General features: G+C 39.2%; 1 protein-coding gene across 1 annotated transcript in view; it reads left to right on the forward strand.

The window, feature by feature from the left end:
* The first annotated feature begins 2,435 nt into the window (after nt 1–2,435).
* The window catches only part of BRCA1 (BRCA1 DNA repair associated), a 66,715-nt gene continuing 55,242 nt past the window's right edge, over nt 2,436–13,908 (forward strand). The window contains 4 exon segments of the mRNA XM_079133471.1: nt 2,436–3,261; nt 4,139–4,230; nt 4,623–4,721; nt 12,750–12,803. Of these exon segments, the coding sequence (XP_078989597.1) occupies nt 4,627–4,721; nt 12,750–12,803 (149 nt within the window). The 5' untranslated portion in view covers nt 2,436–3,261; nt 4,139–4,230; nt 4,623–4,626.

Below are 13,908 nucleotides of genomic sequence, written 5' to 3' on the forward strand. Positions count from 1 at the left end.
CCAGTCCTTACGGCATTAAAATAGTAGTTTTCCCACAGTATAAAGCACTGCCCTGGTAAACAATACAATTGAGGTTATCATTTTGAGAATCCTGAACTCTCTGAAAAACACAGATTTTTTTTAAACCGATAAAATGTTTCCCATTCATGGGCTGGGGCTGTAACTCAGTGGCAGAGTGCTTGTCTAGCATATGTGAGGCACTGGGTTTGATCCTTAGCACCACATAAAAATAAATGAAATACAGGCATTCTGTCCATACACAACTACAAAAAAAAATTTTAAATTTTTTTTTTTTCCAGCTGGGGATATAGCTCACTTGGTAGAGTGCTTATCCCTCAAGCATGAGGCCCTGGGTTCAATCCCCAGCACTGCAAAAAAAAAAAAAAAAAAAAAAAATTCCCATTCTTTGTCTTCACCTAAAGTTAAATTCACTGCCAAAATACTAGTCTCTAGTCCCACTCCTGCTGACATCAAGTATTTATTCACATTACATGAAATTCCTGGAGTCCTCAAGATTGGTCAGAATCCCTGTCAAATTCCCAGACTTTGTGCAAAAAATGAGGGGAATGAAGTGATTGATTCAGTCTGTCAAAAGTGACGTTCTGAAATACATTCTCATTTACAATGCAATAACATTCTTCCCACCAGGAATGGTGGTTCATACCTATAATCCCAGTAACTCAGGATGCTGAGGCAAAAGGATCTGAAGTATGGGGCCAGCCTCAGTGACTTAGGCCCTAAGCAACTTATCAAGGCCCTATCTCAAAAATAAAAAGGGCTGGGAATATAGCTCAGTGCAAAGTACCCTGGTTCAATCCCCAGTACCCCACCCCACCCCACAAGAAAAGAAACATTCTTCTACACTTTTGAAAATCTGGAAGGAAACTAATCAACCCTTCCCTTTTCTCAAGTTACACAATTGGAAATTAGTTGGATACTTTGGAACTCACCCAGCTGGTTTGCCAACAGGAGAAAACAGGAAGTCAGAGATTCTAGTTCAACTGGACAACATCCAGGTCTTCATAAAGAACTGCCTATTCCGGGATGTGGTGACACATGCCTGTAATCTCAGCTACTCTGGAGGCTGAGGCAGGACGATCCAAGTTCCAGGCTAGCCTGGACAACTTAGTAAGAGTCTGTCTCAAAATAAAAATTTATAGAGGGCTTGGAGATGTAGTTTAGTGGTAGACTTGCCTAGCTTGAGCCAGGCCCTGGATTCATCCTCAGAACCACAAAAACAGCAAAAATCCCTGCCCAACTCTTGCTTACATTTCAGAATTCTTTCAGCAAGAGCATTAATCTTGAACTTGTGGAAATACCAAAGCTATAGTTAGTCCCATCTGTTCCTGTAGGCTTAAAGCCAGTAGAATCTGGTAGCTGGGTCCAAGGACTTCAGCTTTCATAATTGGCATTATTATAAGTTCATGCTACTGACTCACCTTCACTTGGCACAAATCAGCTTTTTCTCTATGCAGATTTTTTCCAGCTTCAACAAATACCTTTAATGAAGCCGACCTGAGAACCTGAGCTTTGATTACTGTCTTCACCAGAAGCCTGTACTAGCTATTGAGACTTTAAAATGTGTGACCTGAAAGCTAGGATTTGACAAAAAGGAAAAACAGTGCCTTTCCAATACCAAAAGTCTCAGACCAAGGTCTCTTTAAGAGGGTCTCAAAACAGGGAGGATGGGATGAAGATGATGTATGGGTAGTGCCATTTCTCTCTTGCAGACTTAATCCCTGTGTTCCAGTTATCGTTTCCTAGCATTAGGTGTCCTTAAGACAGTGTCACCACCCCCTTAGGACTCTCATTTTCTTTGCCTAGGCTCTTTCCGGGGAATCTCGGTCTTCCTTCGGAAGAAACCCGGTGTTCTGAGTCACGGGCTCTCCATACCTCCAGCAGTATCCACCCTCACGATCCCTCAGAGCACGAATGGCTCTCTCGCCTGGTCACTGAAAAGATTAGCTGCCCTAAGCACGGAAAAAGTCGCTCCTCTTTTCAAGATTCTCCTCTGAACTTTCCCAAGCCCTCCTGGTGCGACGTGACCCCACACCAAGGTAACCGCATCAGCTTCCTTACCAGCTCACCGCCCCGGGGGGGCGCCTGCCAGAGGCCAGTGCAAGGACCGTTCGCTGCTAGGCCTGCTGTTATCCCTGCGGGGTGAATCTAACATGGCGGATAGAGACAGGGCCTAGTCCTCTGTTTCTCTGAGTTTCCAACAAGATGATTGGCTCTTACAATTTGTCCCTCAAAATTATTACCCTACTGATTGGTTGAAGCTGCGCTGGCGGGGGCGGGGCAGAACAAGCCTGAACCGCACAACAATAACAAACACTGGGCCGGAGGGGCGGAACTACAAGTGCGCAGACGTGGGCCTAGGCGAATTTCCCATTCCTAGGAGGAGCGGGCGTCCCGTTTTCCCTCAGTTCACTGACCTTACAGAACTACTTGCCGAGACTCGCGGGGCTGATGGGAATTGTAGTCTTTCTAACTTTTAGCCTAGTCTCCGATCGCAAGACGCGAAAAACACAACACTCCAATCCATAGTTGTTGATGTACATAACCGCGAAGAGATCTCCAATCTACCGACAGGGTTGCCTTAAGAGTCGTGTCCGCTTCCGGTGTCGGAAGCTCCTCTTCATGAGACTACAGTTTCCAAGAAACACTGTGGCGAAGGCCTTTCGTTCCGCAATGCATGCTGGAAATCGCAGTCCTCCTACCCCCAACCCCACTATCCTTTTATTTACCTAAACTGAAGACTTCCATTGCAGTGGAAGGCGGGGGGAGGGGGCAATGGAGCCTCTTCTTGCAACTGCTTTGGGTACTATGTTGCGCTCTTATTCGGGACTTATATGACGATTCCAACACTTGCACCGTAATCACTGTGACGTAATGCAGCACAACTGGAAGCTTAGAGGCAAGCAGACGGGCGCGTAATAGAAGACTCAATTCTTTCTCTTCCGTCTCTCGCTCATTACGTCATGCAGGGAAAGAATGGTTGACCAATCCCGAGCCCCGAAAGACTCTCGGCCTTTTTATGCCCCGCCCTTCCGCTAACGTGTCTTGCTCTTGCATTCTGAGAGGCTATCTCTGGGCTGCAGAGGCCGGTTTCCTTGGCGACAGAAAGCGCGGGAATTACAGATAAATTGAAACTGCGACTGCGCAGCGTGAGTTCATCGAGACTTTCTGGATAGAGAATCCCGGGAGCTTTCTCATATATCTGGGCCCCTGGGCCCGGGAAACTCGGACACTCCGCTCTGGGTAAAGATGGAACAGCCCCGGGTACGGGAGAGGGGCCCAAAGAGTGTTCATGATGGCAGGCGGGAGGTTGGTGTAAGGATAGCGGTCTCCTAAGGGAGAGCAAGAAGGTGTTTATCCAGGTGGGGGATGAGGCGGATGGATCCTGAAGGGCCTAAGATGGTGTGAATCTAAGCGGTATCCTGAGAGGGGACGTTTGTGGATTGCAGGGGGCGCTCTGAGGATAGGAAGGCGTCACAATGTGTTGGAGTGGAAATCCTGGTGGTAGGAACTGGAATGTGCCTTGAGGGGGACACCAGGAGTGTAAGAACACTGGCTGGTGAATGTGAGGAGGGGACCTTGAGGAAAGGAGCAGATAGGATTTTGCGGAAGAGAACTCTGTAAGATCTAGATCCAGGGGCTGGGGAAATAGCTCAGTTGGTAGAGTGCTTGCCTTGCAAGCACAAGTCCCTGGGTTCAATCCCCAGCACCGGGGGGAAAAAAAAACAACAAACTAGATCCAGCGAGGCGCGACAGTCGGTCTGTGACCCCAGCAATTTCGGAGTCTGAGGAGGAGGATCGCAAGTTCCAGGCCAGCTTCAGCAATTTAGCGAGACCCTGTATCAAAATTAAAAAATAAAAAGGTCTGGGGATGTATGTCAATGGTAAAGCGCCCCTGGGTTTCCATGACCAGTACCAAAGCAAAAAGCCCACTGGATTCATGTGCGTTTTTGATGGAACTAGAAGGAAGTACATAAAGGCTGGCGGGGCTATCAGTAACAGACGCTGCTGGCTGGGATGTTTGTGGAATATTCTGAAATGAGTGCAGGTGGAGTAGGGAAAGGTTGGTTTGTATTGGTTTCATTGTTGGTGTTGGTTTGGGGTGTTTGTTGTTTAACAGATGGAGTCTCTTTCTGTTGCCCAGGAAGACCCCTGAACCCCTGGGTTCAAGAGATCCTCCTGCCTCTGCTTTCGGAGAAATTGGGGCAACAGGTATGCGCTATTACGCCCTGTTTGTTTTTGGTTTAAAGCAAGAAAAAGAAAACAGCCACGATGATGGCAAAAACTGACAGTACCACCTCATACCCGTTCCGTCACTCCACCGTGGCATTCCTTTTCTTGGAAAATGGAAAAGACCAAAGGAAGAGGTTGGAGGCTATGTATGAGTGAATTGAGAATTCAAATAGTCTAATTACAAAAAACAACTGCTAAAATTTTTTTGAATAAAGGCTTTGTCATGCGGTCTGTGGTTGGAATAATTATAAAGCACCCCAATCTTAAGTTTCTTTTATTTAGAAATGATACTTAAGATGCTGTTCTTATAAACCTTCTAAAGTGGTTTATATATATATATATATATATGTTTTGTATTTTATGTGTCAAAGTTCAATGGAACAGAAAGAAATGGATTTATCAGCAGTTCGTGTTGAAGAAGTACAAAATGTCCTTAATGCTATGCAGAAAATCTTAGAGTGTCCAATTTGGTAAGTCAACAGAAGAGTTTATTAATTTGCGATTCTTCTTTATATGATTATCTCCTTGGCAAATGAGTAGAATTGACCTTGCATGGTAGGGAGGAAAAATATATATATAATAAATCTATTAAGATCAGAGTGCTTAAGTCAGATCCTTTTTTCTTCAGTTCACAGACTGTCTGGATCAGTTCTGTATTGGAGCAGTTATCTGTTTTGGATTAAATGGTACTTAGGCTTTTCTTGAACCTCCAAAACCAGCTTGATTGCTTGGAAGGGACACAGTTAATAACAAAAATAAAATAAAAAATGCTTGATGTCTCTGAGGTAATTGATTAAAACTGACCCAGTCCATTTAAATAAGAAAACTTCAAGTGGCAGAAGCCTCATGGCACACAAAGTATGGGGCCAACCTTCAAGACCCTGTCTGCAAATTAAAAATAAAAGGACCTGGGGATATAGCTTAGTGGTAGAGTACCCCGGGTTCAATCCCCAGTGCTGTAAAACAAAACTGAAAGTCTATGAAGCTTTTAGCAGATCTGACTCTGAGTTTTTGTTTTTCTCTGTCTATAAAATGAAGAGAGGGCTGGATTATTCTTAATTGAGGTAAAATTTATATACAGTAAAATACAGAATTGTTAGGCGTGCAAGGCAGTGAGTTTTGACAAATGATATATCTAGGGCTGGGGATGTGGCTCAGTGATAGAGCACTTACGTAACATACTCAAGGCACTGGGTTTGATCTCCAGTACTAGTGGGGAAAAAAGTATATATATATCTGTAAACCAATTTGTAATCAAGATATAGAACCCTGCCATTATCACAGAAAGTTCCTTCATGTATATTCTGGAGTTCTTGCAGGATTAGATTTTTGTGTAATTTTTTTTTATTTTAAAATTTTTATGCATAAAAGCATTACTCAGGGCTGGGGGTATTGGTCAGTGGTAGTGCACTCGCCTAGCATTCTCTAGGCCCTGAATTTGATCTCCAGCTCTGCAGAAAAAAAAAAATTAAAAAAAAAAACATTAAAGCATTACTCTGAGAAGGGGACCCATGATACAACACAGGTTAAGAAACACCATCATAAACTGAGTCTAGTTTTTCTTAAATCTATAAAATACATAGAAATCCATATCTCAGTCTCCATTGGTGAAAAGGCAAAAAGGAAAATTAGAAGAATTAGAATTATTGCCTCCACTCTCTCCTCTGGTCTTTCAGACTTCTGACTTTGGTCTTTTAACTATTCTTCATAGGTGTCATATTCTGCCTCTGAGCTGTTGAACTTCTGTTGAACCTCTGCCTAGAATTTCCTTCCCCTGATAATTGCGTGGGTTAAAAATGTCGTTTCATATACTACCTTTTCAAAAAACATCTCCAGGCAGTCCTGTTTAGAATGATAATACCCCCAACGTGCCCCTCACCTCCCTTTCCTGTTTTATTTTTCTCTGTAACTATCTGACATTATGTATGATTTATTCATCTCTTTACAGAATATAAACTCTATGAGGACAGAAGTTTTTGTTTGTTTTGTTTAATTCTTTATCTTCAGTAGTTAGAATAGTACTTAGGATATAGAAGCCACTCAATAAGCTAAATTAAATGATAAACTAAATTGATTCTTTGATAGTTTTTTTTTTTTTTTTAAGATGTTGATGGACTTTTATTTTATTCATTTATTTATATGTGGTGCTGAGAATTGAACCCAGTGCCTCACTCATGCTGGGCAAGTGCTCTACCACTGAACTACAACATCAACCCTGATTCTTTGATAGTTTATTTTTATTTTTTTCTTGGTGCTGGGGATTGGAACCCAGGATTTCTTACATACTAAGCCCCATTATTTTTAAAATATGGTGATGGTTAGTAGAGGGTAGCAATCAGAAAATAAATTGGGCCAGGCATGGTGGCAAGCACCTGTAATCCCAGCAACTCAGGAGGCTGAGGCTAGAAGCTCACAAGTTTGAAGCCAACCTCAGCAATTTAGTGAGACCTCAGCAACTTAGCAAAACCCTGTCTCTAAGGAAGAAAGATTTTTTTAAAAAGTTGCACCTATTGTCCCTCACTCTCAATGAAGAAGGGAAAATTCAAGTAAATTTGCTTTTGTGCTTCATGAGAGTTGTTTTTCATACTTGGGGTCAAGTTAATAAGATTAAAGAAAATGCAAGTTGTGTTTTCAGAGAAATAACATGATTTATAAGTAGTCACCCTCTTCCTACCTCTCAACATTTCAGTTAAACAAAAATAATAGGTAAACAAAATTTACAGCCTAACTTGAAATATCAGAACCAGGAAAGCAGGAAATAACATTGTAGAGAAAAAACTGCCTTTGAAAAAATCACAAAACTTATACATGATAATCATAGTGATCAAAAGTCTTCAATAATGTGGCATTTGGGTCCATTTATTTTATATTCTCATGGGTCTCAGTCGTAAAAAACATAATGTTCTTTCTCATTCTGACAAGTTAAACCATCAGTTTAAAAACTTATTCATAAAAGTTGAAGATACAAGAATGAGAGTTATTGGTAAATTTTTATTTTCAGTCAACTGTTGTATATTTTCCAGCTTTTTTTCCCGTTTTTTCAATTATAGACTTAAGGCTAAATTTAATTGGTTTTAAACAATTTTGTTCATTATAGTCATTGTTAAACTTTAAGCTCATTTGTGCCATAAGTTCTAGAATAAGAACTGTACCTACTTCACTGCTTTTTTTTGTTTTAATATTTTTTCCAGTTGTCAGTGAACCTTTATTTTATTTATTTATTTATATGTGGTGCTGAGAATTGAACCCAGTGCCTCACACATGCCAGGCAAGCTCTCTACCTCTGAGCCACAACCCAGCCCCCTGCTTCACTTCTTTATTATTTTTTTATGGTGGCGGGGATTGAACCCTGGGCCTCATGCATTCTGTCACTGGGAGTTACATCCCCAGTATTGGGGATTGAACCCAAGGGTGCTTAACCACTGAGTCACATCTCCAGCCCTTATTTATTTATTTTAATTTTTTAAATTTAGAGACAGGGTCTTGCTAAGTTGCTGAAGTTGGCTTTGAACTCATGACCCTCCTTAACCACTGGGATTACAGTCTTGCTCCACTGTGCCTGGCCTTCTTTCTTTTGAGACAGTATCTTGTGAAGTTGCCAGGGCTGACCATGACCTCATGATTCTCCTCCCTCAGCCTCCCGAGTAGCTGAAATTAAGGACTTGGGACTACTACTGGGTGCAGTGGTGCATACCTATAAGCCTTCTGGCTCAGGAGGTTGAGGCAAAAGGATTGCAGATTCAAAGCCATCCTAAGGAACTCAGTGAGAACCTGTCTCTGAATAAAATATAAAAAGTGTTGGGGATGTGGCTCAGTAGTTAAGCAACCCTGGGTTCAATCCCTGGGCCAAAAAAAAAAAAACAAACCAAAAAACCTTGTACTACTGCCTCTGATCCCAACTTTTGTTTTTTGACAGAGCTTAGAATAGTACAGTTTACATTTATGTCTTTTTTTGGGTTTTTTTTTTTTGTTTGTTTGTTTGTTTTTGTATATGAAGGGTTCTTGCTTTGTTGCCCACTGGAACTCCTAGGTTCAAATAGTCCTCCTGTATCAACCCTTCTACTATCTGTACTTATTGTGATACTATACCCAATTCACTTGCCAGTTTTTTATGAAAACTGATTGCTTTTTCTAACTTTACATGCGAGTACATAAAATTTTTGACTTGCAGAAGAATTTGCTAAGATGTGTAGTCGGTCAGGTACGCTGGTACACACCTATAATCCTAACTACTCAGGAGGCTGAGCTAGGAAGATGCTAAGTTCAAGGCCAGCCTTGGCAGTGTAGCAAGACCTTGTCTCAAAATAAAGAATAAAAAGGGCTGAAGGTGTAACTCAGTGTTAAAACACTCCTGGGTTCAATCCCCAGTACTGTAAAAAAAAATAAAATAAAATACCTTGGTGTTGTATTTCAAACCTAAACCTAGCTTCTTTTTCTAGTACCTTCAAAATGCAAATATACAATAGGCTCAAATAGTGCTTGGTTTGAAAAAAGTAAAATATTTGAATCACCTTTATAGTAAACATTTAACTTTCATCATGACTGAGAAGGGGAAGGTTTAAATTTTTTTTCCTTTTCACCCCTGTTTGGTTTTCAACAGCAATTACCTTTTTACATATTGGAGTTTTCATCTGTTCAGAGTTTGTGTTTACACTATGTTTGTATAGCTTGGATTATAATTACCATACTGAAATATAATTATTTCAGAATTGAGTCAGTGGTGAGAATGTAAGCCATCTGGTATTATAGCTAAGTCCAATTTCTCTCTTACTTAAAATTTCTTTCGTATCTAGCTTATTCCAGATACAGTAATTTAGTAACAAATTGGTGTTTTTTGTTTTTGTTTTTCCTTTTTAAAATCATATTTGATCTCAATAATACTGACTTTGTACAAGCCACCTCACGTTGTGAAGCATTTGCCCAAGTAAAATTAATTTTATTCTCATAATAGCCCCAGAAGATTGAAAGGGTGGTTGACAGAAGGAAACTGAGATTCATGTAGAGTACTTGGCCTGAGGGTAAGGTGCTTATGAAAAAAGAGTACTGGGCTTAGGGATGTAGTTCAGTGGTAGAGATTTGTCTAACATGTGCAAGGTCCTGTGTTCAACCCTCAGGACTGTAAAGACAAAAAGAGATAAAGAGAAAACTGATATTGGAAACCTAGTCTTCTAAATTTGGCCAGTATTTTTTATTGCCCTGTGCTGCGTCAGAAACCCCATGAGTACTAGAGTTGTATTACCAAACCCTTTACAACAGGCTATTGTGTCCCAGCTTTTCTTGTGGCTGTTTTCTAAAAAGTTGAACATTTAATGAAAAGAACCACATTCTGCTCAAATGACCAGGTTACCACTTCTTTAATGTCCTGTTTAGACTTGACCACCAAAAATCAGTTTCTAAAGCTCTCATTCAGTCTGAATCTAAAAACTTAAAATAGCTAACAGATTCCTACCTGCTTAGGCTCCCAGCTACCTCTCTCTGGTTTTCCTACATTCCCCGAATTTTATCCTAGCACCCTGGCCTACCTGCTGTCTGCACAAACACCAGGCATGATCCTGCTCAGAGTTTATCTTTGCTCCCTCTGCTGGGATGTTCTACCCACAATTGTTATATAGCTTGTTTTATCACATTATTCAGCTGTCCTCCATTGTCACTTTTTTAGTGTACCTATATACCCCCATTACACACACATCACACTGTGTCCCCTTTGTCTCACTTTATTTTTCTCTTTAACATTTTTCCCATCTGTTCCTGTTTATTTGTCAGCTGCTTACCACAACTAGAATATAAGCTTTATGAGGGAAGTCTTTATTTTGTTTATTGCTGTATTTCCATCTCCAAAACCTGGTAGGTACTCAATACATGTTTGTTGTATTACTTGATAAATTAATCTTAGAAAGGCATTGAAATTTTGTGGATAGATAGATAGGGATGGGAATTTCCTTCAGTGAGTATTAGTTACTTTGGTTTTGTGGGTGTGATGCTAGAGATTTAACCCAGAGGTAATCTATCCCCAACCCTTTTTTTTTTATTTTTATTTTGAGAAAGGATCTCGCTAAGATTGAACTTGCAATCTTCCTGCCTCAAACTCCCCAGTTACTGAGATTACAGGCAGGTACTGCCACATCCAACTATATTACTTTTTGTGTGTGTGTGTGTGGTGCTGGGGATTGAACCCAGGGCCTTGTGTTTGCGAGGCAAGCACTTTACCAACTGAGCTATATCCCCAGCCCAAAGAGGTTTTTTTGGTTGCTGTTGTTGTTTTTCTTTTTTCCTCTGAGGCACCGGGGATTCCAACCACGGCCCTTCCACATGCTAGGCGAGTGCTCTCCAAGAGCACTCCTTGAAGGAGTGCTCTCCTTCAGCTCCTACTTTTTATTTTTTTAAATCTATCTATTTTTATGTGATGCTGAGGATCAAATCCAGTGCTCCACATTGTAGCTCAATGCACTCTGCCTTGAGCTACAACCCCAGTCCAACATTGTTTTTAACCAAGTAATGAAAAATCAAACATGACCCTTCAGAAGTGATGTAATAGAAGTATACAGTACATCTGTAAAGTGTTCTTGCCCAACAGTTGAATCTAACTTTGATTGAGCTATCATTGCACTTTATAGAAAATAAAGAGGCTAAAGGAACATGTTAAATAACACCATAGAGTTATAATCAGCAAAACCCAGAATATGGGACATTCTGCAGGTCTGATGATCTTACTTACTTATTTACTTATTATTATTTTACTGTGCTAATGTTGAACCAACATGAGGGAAAAATCTGTAGATTAAAAGAGACTTAAGGCGATAGACACAGTGATATAGGCCTATAATCCCATTGATTTGGGATACTTAAGCAGGAGGATCACAAATTCAGGGTCAGTCTAAGCAACTTAGGAAGAACTTATCTTAAAATTTAAAAAAATGTAAAGGGGTTGAGGATGTAGCTCAGTGGTAGAGTGGAGACTTAAGACATATCAACCAAATGCAATATATGAATCTTTTTGGGTCCTGATTTAAACATATTTAACTATTAAAAATAATTTTTATGAGACAGCGAAGCCACTTGGAACATTACTTATATATTAAATGATATGAAGGCAATTCTTTTTAGAAGTAATAATGGTTTCATGATCATGCTAAAAAAAAATGTCTTTTTTGAGGCTATAGTTAAAATGTTTATAGAGGAAATGATACGATGACTGGGATTTGTTTTAAGATAATCTGAGGTGGAGGCAGGTATGGATAAAACAAGATTGGCCATTTGTTGAAATCAGTTGATGTACCTGGAGTTCATTTTACTATTTTACTTCTGTAAATGCTCAAAAATTTCCACACTGAGTTATAAAAACAATCACATACCAAAAACATTTTATGAGGGAATCCAACAGAAATATATGGTACTACCATATATTTGGATAGTATATCCATATATATGGGTAGTACCCATATATATGGGTAGTACCCATATCCACGTGGGATGCATTTCAAGATCCCTAGTGGGTACCTGGATATACTGAACCCTATTTATACACTTTTTTTTCCCCTACACATACAATCCTAAGATAAACTTTCACTTTTCCACTGAAAGCACTCTTTGGCTTTACTTTGGTATATCCAAAATGCCAGCATCACTATTCTTGTGCTTTGGGACCATATTAAATCAAATAAAGCTTACCTGAATACAAGCACTTTCATACCATGACATTCAAAACAATAAACAAGACTTCTATTAAATGATTAACAGCAGGTAGCAAGTACAACCTGAATATACTAGGCAAAGAGATGATTTATGGTCCAGGAGAGATGAAGTGAGATTTCATCATGTTTCTCAGGACAGCATGCAATTTAAGACTTACTGTTTATTTCTGGAGTTTTTTATTTAATATTTTGGTGCAGTGATTGTAGGTAACCAAGACTTCAGAAAGTGAAATTGGGAGTAAGGGAAAACTAGTATAAGCAGGGATTTTTGTCTTTATGGAGTTTAGAGTTTAATTAGGTTATAGGATGCACTCAAAATAATAGTTCAAAAATGTATGTCAGTGAAAAGATATTAATGTGAAGAATTATCAGCTAATGTTTTTTTCAGTGCTAACACTTTTATATAGAGTATTAAATCAATATAATTCTGTTTTAATGTCTGAAAGCTCAGTAAAGGTAAGGGTCATATTTTCTGCTCTTTCTTAGCTCCTAGCACAGTAGACATTTAATAAGGATTGAATGAACTTAAAATCATACTTTGATTCATTTATAGCTGCTTAAAGTTGAACTTCTTTACTAAAAGTTATTTATTTATTTTTATTGTAAACAAATGGGATATATGTTGTTTCTCTGTTTGTACATGGTGTAAAGGCATACCATTTGTGTAATCATAAATTTACATAGGGTAATGTGTTTGATTCATTCTGTTATTTTTTCCCTTCCCCCCACCCCTCCCAAAGTTATTTATTTTTAAATAAATTATTGAGCCTTATTTATTTTCTCTTGTTTTTCCCCCTACCCCTCTAGTCTGGAATTGATCAAAGAACCTGTTTCCACAAAGTGTGACCACATATTTTGCAAGTAAGTTTGGGTGTTCTTTTGTGTGTGGCTCCATTATTGCTTTTATGTTTATTCTTTATAACACAGGGAACATCTAAGTTCATAGAATCTTTAGCTTCATCAATTAAGTGAAACATAAAACTCAATTGTATTCCTTCTTCCTCAGAGAATACTTAGGAAAATCATCCTAAATTGGTTGTAACCACGACTGGGGTTGTAGCTCAATGGTAGAGCATTCGCCTAGCATGTGTGAGGCACTGGGTTCTATTCTCAGTACCACACATAAATAAATAAAATAAAGGTCCATTGACAGCTACAAAAATATTTTTTTAAAAAATTGGTTGTAGCCATAGTTCCTACATAGATTATCTGTGTATAAGAAGTGATGTAAAATCACTTTGAACAACTGTTTGGTTTTTGTGTCCAAGGATAAAGCAGACTACAAGCAGTAAATTGTGTTTCAGCTTTCCCAGTTTCTTCTTTCTGTTCATTTCTGCATGCCCTTCTGTTTTCCGTCTTCTGAGGTTCAGTGCTTGCCTGCTTTTATCACCTTTGTAAAGATAGGAAGGGATCTGATATTAGTTTATATTTAGCCTGAAATTCATCCATATCAGTGATTTAAGTTACACAGTCAGCCTTCCATCTGCCCTCCAAATCTGTAGGCTCTGTATGCTTGGATTCATCCAGCCATGGGTCAAAATATTCAGAAAAAAAAATGTCTGCATTGAACACTTACAGACCTTTTCATCAGTCTCTAAATGATACATTATAGTAACTTTACACAGCATTTACATTATATTAAATGTTAAGCCATCTAGAGATGACTTAAGGTGTATGTGTTTATATGCAAATACTATAGCATTTCCTATAAGGGACCCAAGCACTAGGAGATTTTTGGTGTCCTTGGAAGAATCTTGAAACCAATATCCTCCCATATTGAGGGATGACTGTATTTACATATTTAAGGCTCTTGCTCTTTGAAATGAAAATGTCTCTTAATTGAAGGATTTCAGAAAAGGTAGAGTAGGTAATTTAGTGAAATAAGGTTACTTTCTCTTTTTCTTGATGTTAAGCTATTGATTGAGTCTTACCCTGAATGTCAGCTACTTTAAAGTACTTTTTCTCT

This window comes from Sciurus vulgaris (genome assembly GCF_902686455.1).
Source record: "Sciurus vulgaris genome assembly, chromosome: 3".
In the NCBI taxonomy this organism is placed as follows: domain Eukaryota; kingdom Metazoa; phylum Chordata; class Mammalia; order Rodentia; family Sciuridae; genus Sciurus; species Sciurus vulgaris.